Source organism: Falco biarmicus, chromosome 5, assembly GCF_023638135.1.
Source record: "Falco biarmicus isolate bFalBia1 chromosome 5, bFalBia1.pri, whole genome shotgun sequence".
In the NCBI taxonomy this organism is placed as follows: domain Eukaryota; kingdom Metazoa; phylum Chordata; class Aves; order Falconiformes; family Falconidae; genus Falco; species Falco biarmicus.
This window is the reverse complement of record NC_079292.1, coordinates 23,682,056-23,697,283: the sequence shown is the minus strand read 5'-3', so window position 1 is coordinate 23,697,283 and position 15,228 is coordinate 23,682,056. Positions and strand designations below refer to the sequence as shown.

General features: G+C 43.3%; 1 protein-coding gene across 6 annotated transcripts in view; it reads right to left on the bottom strand.

Annotated features, from left to right (window-relative positions):
- BEND7 (BEN domain containing 7) overlaps nucleotides 1-15,228 on the bottom strand; it is a 49,035-nt gene that overhangs the window by 11,222 nt on the left and 22,585 nt on the right. For 5 of the 6 annotated variants that reach the window (XR_008822061.1, XR_008822059.1, XR_008822060.1 and 2 more), the window contains 3 exons: nucleotides 14,413-14,678; nucleotides 8,340-8,565; nucleotides 3,535-3,654 (listed from right to left, as the gene is read on the bottom strand). Coding sequence is in view for 2 of the 6 variants with exons in the window: in XM_056340170.1 (XP_056196145.1) it covers nucleotides 3,535-3,654; nucleotides 8,340-8,565; nucleotides 14,413-14,678 (612 nt within the window). In the remaining 4 variants the exon portion in view is untranslated. Of the gene's footprint in view, nucleotides 1-3,199; nucleotides 3,271-3,534; nucleotides 3,655-8,339; nucleotides 8,566-14,412; nucleotides 14,679-15,228 lie in introns of all 6 variants that reach the window. The other variant, XR_008822062.1, reaches the window with a different exon arrangement.

Here is a 15,228-nt window from a genome sequence, read left to right as displayed (position 1 = left end):
TATGATCCAGTGATCATGATTTCATTTAATTTGGAAACACTCAGGAGAGTATGCCCTTATAGAAAGGGGTATGAAAAGCAGATCCACCCCAGTTGTTTGCTGGAATTCTCTGAAATTATTAATATCACTGAAAGCTACAGCAGGATTTACGTTATCAGGCTGAAATAATGTTTCGCAGGATAAAGCAGAGAGGGCTGCTCAAGAATGCAGTGTCTTACTGACTGGTTTGAAATGAAAAACTAATCAAGAGGATGTACTAAATGGCTCAGGGGAAGGCAAGCAGGATGGAAAGCCTGCCCCTCCTCTCTTAAATATTTCTGCTGTTCAAATTTAGCCCAACTCAGTGGTGACTAAAAAGTTGTGTTGTGGCTTCTGTAAGACAAATGGATCATGCTAAGCTCTCTCCATATAAAGCCTGTGCGTCACGACAAACCAGAAACCAATGCAGATACATCAGTGCCACCAGGCAGCAGGGAGACACATTGGTTCAGAAGGTCTCAGGTGAATGTGGCTTACCACTGGCTCAGATTGTTCTTTGGGCACCTCAGTCTACACCCACAACTTAGCGGGCATTTTCAGTGAGCAAGTGGAGACAATATGAGAAGCAAATGACCTGGGAGTACAGAGATGAGGACACTTGCTCTGGAGGGCTCAGCCTCTGCACCACCAGCCACGCATGGACTGGAAGAGCTCAAGAGCTCAGCTGGAAGAGTGATGAGTCCCACATCCCAGTGGCTACAATTCCCATAGTTTTTGGATTCTTAAAAGCTAAGTTTTGCAAAGTGAAGTCCTGGGACACCTTCTCCACACAGCAGGTCAAACCTCGCTCCACACCTGCCTATTTTGGTCTTTTCTAAGTTACCAACAGCTTTAACAGTTTTGGTACGGCTTCACAATGAATAGTTAAAATGTGCATAGTTCCCGTGCAACCAGTGTTATATCAGGATAAAGCTGCTGAGGGCTGTGAGACTATGCTAGCAAACATCAGAGCATCCTTCCCAACATCCCCAAGGTATCTGCTAACAGCCATCGTTGGAAACAAAATGTGAGACTAGATGGATCTGTCACCTGACCAGCTCTACATCCCTCATATCAAAAGCTCACCGTCGTAACACAGAAGTACTAACAAATCTTATTTCAACAAGACGAAGATGTTAGTGCAACCAGCTGTCTGCTCCTGCCTCTCTGCTGCTATCCACTGCTTTGCTGTCACAAAGGCTGTGGAAGATTCTCATCTGCTTCAGTGCAAGGCCAGGTTGGGTTCGCTTAAGCCACCAGAGGAGATGAGATGGAGGCAGACAGGAAAGTGCGGGTGGCCACAGTGGTGTGTTCAATCACTCCTGCTAGATTGAAAAGAGCATGTCTGCCTGTGGCCTTGTGTCAGAGAGAAACCAGTGCACTTCAGGGAATGGCCAGTAAACTAAACACCACCAAAAATAGAGCTTTTCTACCAGTCTAGGTACTGTGTACGTTTTTTCAGCAAATCAACCCGAGGGGCTGCTAGGTACACTGCTGCTCACTACTCATCCACATACCGCTTAATGAGTTACCTTCCCTCTGCAGGCAGGGACAGATATTGGAGTCTGTCTTATTCAGTCACACTATACTCAGCTTCACTTATTTTTCTGCGTAGTCTTGCTAGTCTTGTCTCTAAAGACAATATCCTCTGCTTAGATTCTGCCATCCTGAGAAAGGACCAGAGATGGAGGTGGCCCCATTTGAAAGGCAAAAGCTGAAAGTCATTGTCATTTTAATTAATATCCTGCAGAGGCACGAAGAAAAGCAAATAAAAAAGGATGAAAGAAAATAAAAATCAAAACAAAATTAGGTCAATCCTCTTTCCCGAGGGATCTTCTGCAGACAGCCGAAGGACCCTCTGCTCCCCGCATCCCACACTGCACTCTTCACCTTATGGAAGCCTGGCATCCCACTTCCACCCCCCTGTCCTGGGGGGGTACAGGCAGCCTCGGGAGGGGCAGAAGCAGTCCTGTTGTACAACACCAGTAATCTGATGCTGTCTTTAACAAGATTATCTTGTATCCCTCTCTCTTCCCTCCCCCAACATGCACAAGAAACCTTTTCCATTGCTACTGTTTTTTTTCTTCTCTACTCAGGGAAGCTTATGCTATGAATAATCTGCACTTTTTTCCTCCCCCTGTGTTATTTCTGTCTCTGGGTGTTTCTCATTTTCCTCGGTCTTGCGCTTTTCCCTCCTGGCATTAATAACATTGTGGAGAATGATTTCAGATGCCAGTCTAAGTGTGCATTTCAAAGACACAGCTTTGGACAGAAAACGTCGGCTCTCTGAGACAGGGAGCTAGAGAGGACATTTCCTGTGGCCTCACTCACATTCCCCGCCCTGCCCCGCCCCCCCCCCCCAGCCACTGGGACCACCAGCATCCCCTGCCTGCAGAGCCATCAGGTTTCCCATCCTGTCGACCCACGGATGCTAACAGGCACTTAATTGTGGTGATGGGCAGAAGGGAAAAGGGGAGAAGGCAGGCAGCTAAACACGGTAACAGTGAAGGACTGTGTTTAAGGATGTTGACACCAGTGATGTGCCTCAGACAATGGTGTCAGATGCTCTGAGGGAACGATGGGCAAGAAATAAGACCACAAGGGAGCCTTAAGAAAACACTAGGATGAGGAAGAGTAAGTGAAGTCTGGTACAAAGAAAGCCCCTTGTAGGATGGGAGGCATGAGGATGGGAAGGAGACTAGTTAAGGTTTATAAAGTAATTACACATCTCTTCATCAGTGATATTGCTTTCCCACAAATTCTACCAGGGCTTTTGAGACAGCACGTTGCTGTTAGTTGCTGGAGCTGAGAGCTCACCAGCTGCATGCTGTCGGGGTGAAAGCTTAGCGCTGAGCCTTCACCATAGGCTGGTCCCAGCCCCCAGCGTGCAGGTTATCCCCAACGTTGAGCAGCTTTGCTGCAAAACCCTACTTACATTACCTGTTACTCACTGCTGGCAATCTCCCTCCCATGTACTGCAGTACTTGCTAGCACAACCAGGGTGGGTGGTGGTTTGGGTTTGTTTTGCTACAGTGATGCTGATTCTTTCACAAGGAACATGAGAAAACTCATCTATCCTTCCAGACACATAGAGTGTAGAGGGGAAGGTCATCTGAGTTATGTCTTAACAGTACAGTGAGTGGCGTGTCAGACCAAATAACAGAGAATTTAAAAAGTCTACCTGCAATCCCGAATGGATCAGCTAGCTCCGGGCTCAAATTTCATCAAACTCTGGGAAGAAGAGTTTGGGTGCTAGTGGAAAGGGGTTGGAGACAACATTTGAGAAAGACTCAAAGTTAACTTGGCTGCAAGGACAGCTCCTAAACTTGCTACCATACCAAACACAAGGAAACACTGAACTTTACACAGAAACCTGCTAAAATCTTAAGAGTTCTAATTTTCATAGAGTGAACATGTACAACTTTACAGCTAACAACAAAACCACTTTGGTGGATACAAAGGCTCTAAGCTTTTAATCTGGCAATCACATGTTGTTCCTTACATTTTTATACATACCTGAGCCTCTTTTTAATCGTCTTCTTGCAAGTTTAATTTGATCCTGAAGAATCTGGACCCAGTCCCTAGGACCAGGAAGTTTATCCACATGGTTAGCAGTGCAGTATTTTTCTGTAAAGACTGAAATGAAAAGATAACATCTTTTTGAAATGTGCCACCAGAATGGAGAAAAGGAGACTGGAGAGGATTATAAACAAAATATATCAAATTATCCACTTATGAAAAAGCATTTAAATGGCCAAATCTAGGATTATGAGAACAGAGTCTAACTCTGTGTTTCGCAAGTTTATCCTTCAGAAGTCATTTGTGTGTATAAATGTCACAGTAATACCATAGTCACTACTTATGAAAGCCTATCCCAGACAAACAGTCTATACCTGACATTTTCCATTTATGACTTTCACACAAAAACATCAGAGAAAAATAACAGTGTACGCTGAACTGAGCCTCCAGATGTGGCAAGCACTTATAAATGCTGCCTTCCATATGGTACAGTAGAGAGCTGAAGATCTGGTCATTCGGTGGCCTCTTGGTCAGGTTGCTAAGGCTGCAGGCAAACTGATGAAAGACAGAAGTCCTACCACTGTGGAAACCTCTACAGTTCTCATACTGCTGAACCAGATGGAACAGAATTTTTATAAAGGTACTAGAAAAAAATAAGCCATCATTGAGAAAAAGGAAGTATCCTACAGGTCCAATTTTGCATTTAGTAAAAATGGTATGTAGAAGGTCAACGTTACCTTTAATTCCATATTTACAGCAAACCTAACAATGCTATACCAAAAAGACAAAATTATAAATGGAGTGAAACTGATGCAATTGATTTTCATCACATGACTGAGAAGTGTGCAAAATTAAACAAGAGAAGAAAAAATATTATCACTGTTAGTATTGCCATTGTGGTCTCAGTCAGAGGTCTTGGAGCCCACTGTCCAGTTACAGACGGCAAACAAAAAAAGAAAACTGGTCCCAGCTCAAGGAGTCTGTAATCCTTGAGAACAAATGCCACACAAATGGGATGGGGAAGCATGCAACACAAAAACGACAATTTCAGTACACACACGCTTCTGGAACAGCACTAGCTGGTAAGTATAAGGGGACCGAAAGCAATCACACCCTCTGAAACTCTTTCCATGTTAACAACTTTGCAGAACCATTGCCTGGAAGGCAATACTCTCCCCTGCAGGCTGCTCAGCAAGGCTATCAGACCAACTCCAAGGGCTTCCCACAGAAGCCAGTGCAGCCCCACACATTGCCAGTGTCCGATTTACAACAATATGGTCTCTCTGAAAGTAAAAATAGCCTTTCCCTTCTGAATCCATACGGTACCCGACAACAGGAACCTGAGCCATGACTTAAGACTCCTACTTCAAACACTCCAGCGCAGCTCCTGCTTGTGACCAGGGCCTGGGGACAATCTGTGACACTAGGCTGTACCCAGGCCACCCACTGCAAGTGCCTGCTGCAGGAATTATGGCACCTGCCTGCTGCTGCCTGCACAGAAAGCCAGAGTCTGGCAGCCTGAGTCAAGACATTAACTTCCTTCTCTAACCTGCTTGTTCTTCTCTTGAATTAAAGTCAAAGTAGCTTTGATCGCTCAATGTGTGGTTAGGGAAACACCAACGTGGGCAAAAAGGAATGGGAATGCAACAGGAATGAGGCAGAAGAAAGTGGGACCTCTCCTTTCTATTTCACCTGAGCTGTATGGTGCTAACAATTTCTCTGTCACAGAATCATAGACTAGTTTGAGTTGAAAGGGTCTTTTCAAAATCATCTAGTCCAAGCCCCTGCCACGGGCAAGGACATCTTCTGCTAGATCAGGATGCTCAAGCTGACCTTGAACATTTCCAGTGCTGAGGCAGCCACAACTTCTCTGGGCAACCTGTGCCAATGCCTCACCACCCTCACCATCATTACCCCCCCCCCCCTCCCCCCCAAACAACAAAACAAACAGTCTTCCTAGTACCCAATTTAAACCTACCCTCTTTCAGTGTAAAACTGCTGCCCCTTGCCCTGTCACTACAGGCTTTGGTAAAATGTCTCTCTCATAAGATGCCTTTCTCATAAGCCCCCTTTATATATCAAAAAGCTGCAGTAAGGTCTCCCCAGAGCCTTCTCTCCTCCAGGCTGAACAACCCCAGCTCTCCCAGCCTCCAGCAAATCCGCTCAACTTGGTGTCATCTGCAGGTTTGGTGAGTGTGTGCTAGAAACCACTACATCACTGATGAAACTACTAAATAGTATTGGTCCCAGCATGGATCCCTGAGGGCCACATCACACTTACATCTGAACACAGCTCGTTGACTTCTGCAGAGAAGGACTTCACTGGCTGGACTTCTAGTCAATGACACAGAGGAAAAAACTTACTGCTTCTGATCTTTTTCTTTTCATCTTTTTCCCCCCAGTTCTGAGTGAAAGATTGATGTGACTCCCAAGGGAAACTGACTGCCCAGGAGAAACACTGCAACTGATTCAGCAAGTGCCACTGAATACCCAAAGTCAAAAGAAATAATTTCTCCCCGGCTAATCATACTGTTGCAGAAGCATTAAATTACTTGTAAGGGCAGCGGTTAAAATGTTTTCAGACAGGAAGAGTGATTTTCAAGCAAACAGTTGGTCCTTTAAGTTCTCTGCTTGTTTTTGTCATGAATGTAGCCTTTTCTCCACTTCTGTATCTCTGTCATAGAAAAAGACTAAAATTGCCACCAAAGGATATCTGGGCACGTGGTAGAGGAATGTCCTAATGATAATAACGCAAACAACATGACGTTGTTCTTGTGGAGATTTCATACTGGCTCAGTTATTTCTTGGAATAAATGAAACCACAGTGTCTGATAGCTTAGCTCTTTGGAGGGAAGAAGGGTGCTGTTGGAGCCAGGCTGAGGAAAAATCCACAGGATGTTAGCCCTTGGTGTCTTATTCCACCACAGCTTTTAGCAACGGGCTCAGGCAAGAGTATTTGGGCAATACTGTAAACATCAATCAAGATCACTGTTACTACAGGCATACCTAGTAGTACCATCACAGGGGAAATTTACCTGTCAGAACTACAGCTCCCACCTTTCCTCTCCGAAACTCAAGGGAAGAGGTTAAACCAAGCCTCAGAATTTGCTCCAGTGCTATGAGCTCAGCTACTGAGAAACACTGCTCTCCGTAGTGGGTGACGACTGCTATTTTAATAGTGCTGCTGTGTCTACTGAGAAAACATTTCTTTTATCACAGTGCTGCTCAAATGAGAGTTTGTTCATTTGTTGTTGGGTTTTTTTTAAAAAAAATTTTGAATTAATTTTTCTTCCATTTAACTTATTTATTAAAGCTTTTAAGGAAGAATGAAACATAGAGAGATTGAATTCAATTTTGGGTTTTTGCAGATTACTGAGGTCAAGAAAGGAAGGTATAAAAAAGCATTTGTGATTTAAACCTAATTTTAAGAATAACTGTAAGGAAGTCTGCCAGCAACTCTGTAAGATGTATTAGAACTATGACATAGCCACAACATATATTCATTGCAGAATTGCACAGGTTGAAAGGGTCCTCTGGAGATGTCCATGTCCAGCCTGCTGCTCAAAGCATGGCCAAACTAGGTCATGATGCTCTGAACTGTGACTAGTCAAGTTTTGAGCATTTCCAGGGATGGAGATTCTGCAGCCCCTCTGAGCCCCTATTCCACTGTTCAACCACCCTTCAGTTGAAAAAGCTTTTCCTTATATCATGTTGGAATTTTCCATGTGCCCGATGCCTCTCGTGCCTCTGAGAAGACTCTGACTTCCATTTTTCTGCACCAACCCATTCAGTAGTTGTGGACAATATGGCTTCTCCTGAATCATCTTCTCTTCAGTTCCCTCAGCCTCTCCACCCTCATGTGTCACTTGACATACACACTTCACCACCTACCTGGTTCAGTACTGTAAGTCTTGGTAGCCCTCCACTAGACTCAAGCCAGTATGTCAATGTCTTTCTTGCATGGGCAGAGGACAAACACAGACACAGAGGTGATTGCCAAAGGCTCCCCCTGCCTCCTTTTGCTGCCAATGGACTTAGAGAAGCTCTTCTCATTGCTGTATGTCTCCTAAGTTAGCAATCTGTACCTCAGGACGAGTCACAGCCTCTAAAATAAGCTCTACTTTGCAACACAGCTTGTCTTTTGGTAACTTGGGTATCTTCCCTACTATATCAGATTTCAAAATAATAGAATCCAGTTCAGAATCTCTAGCATAATACTAGCTCTTTATATGTTGTGATCACACAATTTCAAGGTACACGTGTTCTGGAAGCTAGAAGCAGTGATCACTAAGAAAAACCACCCAGCACAGGATCTTCACACTGACTAAGAAATTTGCTGCCACAAAAGAAGGACCACCACCATTCTTACAAGCATCAAACTCATCTCAGTTCCAATATTATCTTCCTCCATCTCTCCCCAGTCCAGCTACTAAACTGTTTACAGAGCAGACACAGTCAGATGCAGTGCAAGCCTCAGAACTTTGATTGATGAGGATCAGTAACACTGTCATTACGTTTTCAAGATTTCTTTGCATCTCTGATATCCGGGGAGGGGGGGAAAATCTTACACGAACACTGAGTTTCTAACCTTAGATCCTGACTTCAGAAACTGGGATCATTGGCTTAAAATTAACACAAGCCGTCCCTGTAGAAGCTATTTTTAACAAGTGAATGAAAGGGAATAAAAATAAGACTGCATATTTTAATAGACCTAACACACGTCAGACATTCTAATCTACTTACATTCTCCTTAGCTGAGAATATGTTCTAATTACACATATGAAAGAAAGCAAATAACATACCTTTTATTGCACCCACAATATTTTGGTCTAGTCCTTTCCGGTTGTCATTCAGCCCTCTTTTCCTTTTGCCATTTGGTAAAGAGTTAGCCAAAGTCTTGTCATCAAAAAATGCACAGACCAGCTTCCTAAAGAGCAGACTTCCTGAGCGAGTATAGTTTGATAATATAGAGTCCAGCTGAGATTTCGGCATGAAGACATCAAAGCCTTCTGCAAGTTGCACTTCTGGCTACCAAAAGAATGCAAATGTTTTAATTAAACGAGCATTCAAAGATATTATTTTACTTCAATCACACATCTGGTGAGACTTTACAATCACTTAATCAAACCGTGGATCTTTCCCCAGCTACTCAGTACCACAGCAGCCTACTTCATTGAAATCAAACCCCATCAGTGAATAAGCACCTTAAAGGCAAATCAAATAATCATACTCATGTCTAACCACTGTAATAGTTAACAATTACCAACATTATTTCTAGGCATACAGCTAAAAAAAGAAGAGATACCTTTCAATATCAGATAATAGGTACAAACCAGAGGACGATCCCAGAGCAATACTCTATGCGATGCTTTCTGGACATTTATCTAACCATTTTATGGATTTATTTCATTGTCAAATGACGTGAAAGAGCATGCTGTGGGGCAGCCAGACATTTCCAAGAGGCACAAATGCAGGGCTACCTGCCCATTTCACATGGTTTCCCAAGAGGGTTTCCACCATAGACACAACCCACATGAGCAGAAGCAGATGATGAGTTTGAGGTTGCCCTTTGAGCCAGCACTTACTGACCATCCATTTCTCTTTCCTTCTCATATTCCCAAAATGCATCCTTAGAAGAGGATGATCTTAGACAGACAGTTTATTTCAGCACAAAAAGCCTCAGTGGTAAATCACAGGGATATACATGACTGCTGGAAAGTGAGATGGAGGGCAAGAGGATGAAACAAAACCATCCCATATTTCACAAGAGTCTCGCCTCAAGTACATTGTGAGCCAAAGCAGACCAAGGCCCTCAAGGCAGTCCCCTCACCAAGAGTCTTTTTGCTGCCCCTGTCTGTACATATCAGAAATTACACAAACAGCATTTTGCAGTATTTTCTTCTGTGACTACCGCACAGTGCTTACACAAGATGTCTCTATGGAATAATTATATATCCAGAATGAAGATACATAACGAATAAACAATTTTTTTTAAGATACTATCTGGACGTTGGCAAGGGAGGGGAGGTAAAATCGGTGGTCATGACGTAAGAAAATAAACTAACATTACAGCCTTGCTCCTAATAGTTTGCTCTACCCACCCCCTCCCCCTCCAAATACATTCACCGGTGATGGATTTTCAAAGACATTCATAGAACAAGAGCAAATGCCATCTCCCATCACATCACCTGCAAATGTCTTGAGTCTAGACAGAAGAAAGGGCTGCCAATCCCAGAAGGATTTGGCTGTGTAACGCTTCTCCCATGGATTTTTAAAAATAATTATCAAGAGAGTAACAGCAAGCAGAATATTTTCAAAGCAGACACTGTCATTGGATATGCATGTGTATTGTGCAGTAAACCTGAAGATTACACTGCTTTGGGAAGCTGGGATGAAAACACTTAATTTATGCAGAAAGTAACAAAAAAATAATCTAAAAAGCACATAAAATTCTCACCTTGTTCTGGATCACAGAATCATAGAATGGTTTAGGTGGGAAGGGACTTTAAAGACCATGTAGTTCCAACCCCCCCTGCCACGGACAGGGACACCTTCCACCAGACCAGATTACTCCCAGCCCCGTCCAGCCTGGCCTTGAGCACCCCCAGGGATGGGGCACCCACAGCTGCTCTGGGCAGCCTCTGCCAGCGCCTCACCGCCCTCACAGTAAAGAATTTCTTCCCAGTATCCAATCTAAATCTCCCCTCTTTCAGGTTAAAGCCATTCCCCCTTGTCCTGTCGCTGCAGGCCCCTGTAAAACGTCCCTCCCCAGCTTTCTTGTCGGCCCCTTTAGGTACTGGGAGCTGCTCCAAGGTCTCCCCGGAGCCTTCTCTGCTCCAGGCTGAACCACCCCAGCTCTCCCAGCCTGGCCTCACAGCAGAGGGGCTCCAGCCCTCTGAGCATCTCCACGGCCTCCTCTGGGCTCACCCCAACAGGTCCGTGTCCTTTTGACGGTGGGGACCCCAGAGCTGGACGCAGCGCTGCAGGGGGGTCTCACAAGAACTGAGCAGAGGGCAGAATCCCCTCCCTCGCCCTGCTGCCCACGCTGCTGGTGATGCAGCCCAGGGCACAGCTGGCTTTCTGGGCTGCAAACGCACATTGCTGGGCCATGTTGAGCTTCTTGCCAACACCCACAAGCCCTTCTCCTCAGGGCTGCTGTCAACACATTCTCTGCCCAGCCTGTGTTTGTTGGGATTGCCCCGACCCACATGCAGGACCTTGCACTTGGCCTTCTTGAACTTCTGGAAGTTCACATGGGCTCATCTCTCATGGTCCTTCTGGACAGTAACCCCTCCCTCCAGCATGTCTACCACACCGCACAGCTCAGTGTCATTGGCAAACTTGCTGAGGGTGCACTCGATCACGGTGTCCATGTCACTGACAAAGATGTTAAAATGGCACTGGTCCCAATACCGACCCCTGAGGAACCATGACGAACCACTCGTCATTGGTCTGTGCTTGGACATTGAGCCACTGACTGCAACTCTCTGACTGCGACCACCCAGCCAATTCCTTCTCCACCGAGTGGTCCCTCTATCAAATCTACGTCTCACCAGTTTAGAGACAAGGGTGTCATGCAGGACAGTGTCAAATACTTTGTAGAAGTCCACGAAGGTGATGTCAGTTGCCCTTCCCTCATCCACCAGTGCTGTGACTGCATTGTAGAAGGCCACCAAATTCGTCAGGCATGATTTACCCTTAGTGGTGAAGCCATGCTGGCTGTCACCAATCATGTCCTTATTTTCCACGTGCCTCAGCATAGTTTCCAGGAGGATCTGCTCCATGACCTTGCTGGGTACAGACGTGAGACTGACTAGCCTGCAAGTTCCCTGGGTCTTCCTTTTTTCCTTTTTTAAAAATGGGGGTTATTTTCCCCTTTTTCAGTCAATGGAAACTTCACCAGACTGGCATGACTTCCCAAGTATCATGGATAGTGGCCTCGTCACCTCATCCACCAGTTCCCTCAGGACCTGTGGCTGCATCTCATCAGGTCCCATGGATTTGTGCACCTTCAGGTTCCTTAGATGACCTCGAACCTGATCTTCTCCTATAGTGGGCGGTTCTTCAAGTTAATCTTCAAGGATGAAAAGTTGCTTTTTACCTTCAGAACTTTCAAAATTTTGGATCCAGCAAAACAGTCAAGAGTTACTCTATTTGACATTTGACAATCTTCTGATGTAGGTGGGTTTTTAATATGTTACTTCTAAACTGTCTGGTGACAGAAAAGATTTTCAGGAATAAATAAATGTAGTCCGGGTTTACAACTTGGGAAAAATTCTCCTTCATGTTAATCAAAACCCAGGATGTAGTTGTCATGGTGATGAAGGTATCCTGTCCTAGTCTGTTACTTGGGTCTTGGGTCTTATGATAGCAATTTAAGATGACCTTGATGATACAAGGTGCCTAGGGCAGACAAATCATCTTCGCTAATACAGCTGTAAAATAAATTTTGAACCTTACCAATGCACCAGTGTGGAGGAGTCAATACTATTTTAATTTTCCCTATTTTATTCTTAGTATAGGAATCAACTCGTATACCAGCAAAATAATTTGAAGGCAAACTGCCCATTTATTCTTGCTTTCCTTTAGTAGTAAACTATTCAATGAAAGGCAATCATTATCTAATTGAACTTTATGATCACTTTGAATGCGATTTCTCAAAAGGAAAAGTATTTGTTAGCAGACAATGATCACGGCATAAGGAACTCATGGGTAAACTATTCGTATACAATAAAATTAATGCCAAAGGCTTTTGCTATGCTGAAATTAACAGGCAGCAAATTAGATGTAATCCTAGACATTAGGATTGTACTAGGACCAGCAGGCTGTACTACATAGATTAGAAATTATTAGGTTATAAATTAAATACTTTAACAGTAAAATAAACGCAAAGTTTAACCAAGAGTAACAGATCATTACATTTAAAAAGCAGGTTCTCTGATTTGTGGGCCAGGTTAAGAGTTGGTCTCACAAAGACTTTTTTCCACCTCCCTAAGTAGCGGTATTTCATCTCAGCAAATCTGAACTAATTGCCCTGGTTTTGGTAGCCCCAATTTTATACCCATAAAACTGAGATTTTTCTTCAAGTTCAATAAATGTTGGCAAAGTAACAGCAGTGGCAGTCCTGGCGTATGACACAGCACACACTACACACAAACCATGCAATATTCTCAAGGGATCATTTATTTATGGCGCTGTGTAAAATGTCTTTCGGTTTTTTCAGGCACTCAGACACGCTGGTCATGAGCACAGTAGAGATCCTTATGAATAAATAGAAAAAGATAATACTGCCATTCATTCTGAAAGAAGTGACTTTCTTTAGCCTTCTTAAAATGTTTAAGGTCACATTTTATTTCTGCTGTTAAATATATCTATTTTCAGAACTCAACAGTTTTCTTTCCAAAGACAAAATCGATTTGTTTGTCTCAGGGTTCTGGCTCTGCAAATTTAGTCAAACAACTACTGTGGCAAGCAGGGGCCAAAGCATGGGAGGGCAGATGAGGACCTGATTTATAAGCTACATGTTTTCTCTTGTCTTTTTTCTTAGGTCAAATTGGTACCTACAAAGAATTGTGTCCAGCGATGGAACACATTCATAAAGCCAAATTAAATTCCATCACAAGCACAAAACTGTTTTCAAAACTGTGTTCCAAGCTGAAAAGAATGCCACAAGCAAAGAAAATTTATAAGCACAAATTGCGCACTGGAGATAAATTACCAGTCCCTCCCCAAACCATTTCCTCAAACATTATTAAGCATAATACTACAAAAGGAAAACCTCTGAAAAAGCATCAAACCAGTTACTCTGTATCACTTACACCGACTCTATGGCATGAGACTGCAATCTAATTAGTGGTGTGGCTTGCATCTATATAACTGAATTATCATGACTGCTCTTTTTTATTATTAGTTCCCTCTTCCAGAAAGGTAGAATATTATCTGCTGCATTGTTTTCATTTACGCTTATTGATACTGAATTTAATTATGTTTTTCTAGCTCATAGTACTTAGGAAATTGGAAACTGCCTGCTCAAAATTAAAAATGTATTAGAGAAATTAATGATCAGTTTAGTCATCAGTGAACTCGTTCAGACAACATCTATTTGGTCATTAAACAAAGCCGATCAGCCATCAGATACAAGAAATTTCTACCAAATGCATACATGTTACTTGAATCAAGAAAAGACGCTTATTGCAATTTCACATGTGAAAAGTACATATTTTTAGAGTGGCAGGTTCTGGCCCCTCGAGTCACACCGACATCACCAGCAGTGTCAAGGCCCTCACCCGGCAGCCACAGCGACGAAGACCAAATGATCCGATTCAGCAAAGACTGAGGTAAGAACTTCACAGAGGTGAGGAGTCCCCTGAAGCCAGTGGGACCAGTCAGGCATGAAACACAGCACGTAAAATACACCTTGGCGGGATAAGGGCATACGTGTGGGCTATGTGTGCTCGTCAGCAAATGACAAGGCTCTGAATGGTTTATACACGCAGCACTTTTTCACGGCTCTTGATCTCACGGTGGCTCTTGGCAACACGAGAGATGAAGAACAAGTTTCCACTGCAAGCTCAAACAACAGGCAGCCTTGAACTCGAGGGAGAACTACACGCTCATGGAAGTTGGGGGAGAAAAGCCCCAAACAACCCAAAATTTTTTAACCAGCACTCAGCTGAAAAAAAACGCAACACCCAACACTTTCTAATCTGCACTCCCATGCTTAACGCTACTGTCTCCATTCAACCCTACCCAAGATTGCTTATTTAATCCTAACAAAAATTGGGAATACACATCAACCTGACCTAAGTACTGATTCTCCTGAATGAGTTAGTGCTTTAAAATCCTGTGATCCTGCATATTAAGATATTAACTTACATCTGATGAAGCCGATTCAAGGATAATTCCAAATCCTGAAACAGGGGTTTCTGGTTTTATAGGGGGTTCAACTACTTGCAGACTCGATCGTTCCGAGTTTGCCAATAGCTTCTTTTCATTCTCTGCAGAGCTGGGTTTCTTATTCATGGTAATTAGTTCAACAGTTTTGAGGGGCAGTTTTTTCTTTTTATTTCTCTTTCTTGATATTGTTGACTTTTGTGCACAAATCAGAGGAACAGGAGGCTGCTGTCTGTTTTGAGTCCCGACTGAAAGAAAGTAACAAATTAAATTTATAGACAAAGGCACACCTATAACCACACAGACATACCATTAAACTACTGACATACTGAACTTATCTTCTGGATAAGTGGTACAATTTTCAGGGCTGTTTGTGCATGTGAAACACTTACATTTTATTACCTTTGCATAATTTTCCAGTCTGTACAATGGGGATAATGACACTGAGTTCTACTACGAGGTTTTTCAAGACATACTGATGAATAGCATTTCAGGAAAATTAGGAATACATGGTTCTTTTTGCCAGTGACCACTGGACAGCTGGTGACATGAAGGACTTAAGCAATGATTCATTTGTATACCCTCTTGAATGACTGAGAATCTCACTGTCTTTGAATGTCTTTTCCTGATAAAGTAAGATAATAAAAGTGCTAATGCAATTACAGTTATTTTTATGAATGTAGTCACCATGTAATTAGCTCAGCAAGAACATTTCAAGTACCATTATGTCAAGAATGAGGGAAAACACTACTCAATAGTTTAATTTCTGGGGAAAAAGTAATGCAAAGTTGCATCAGT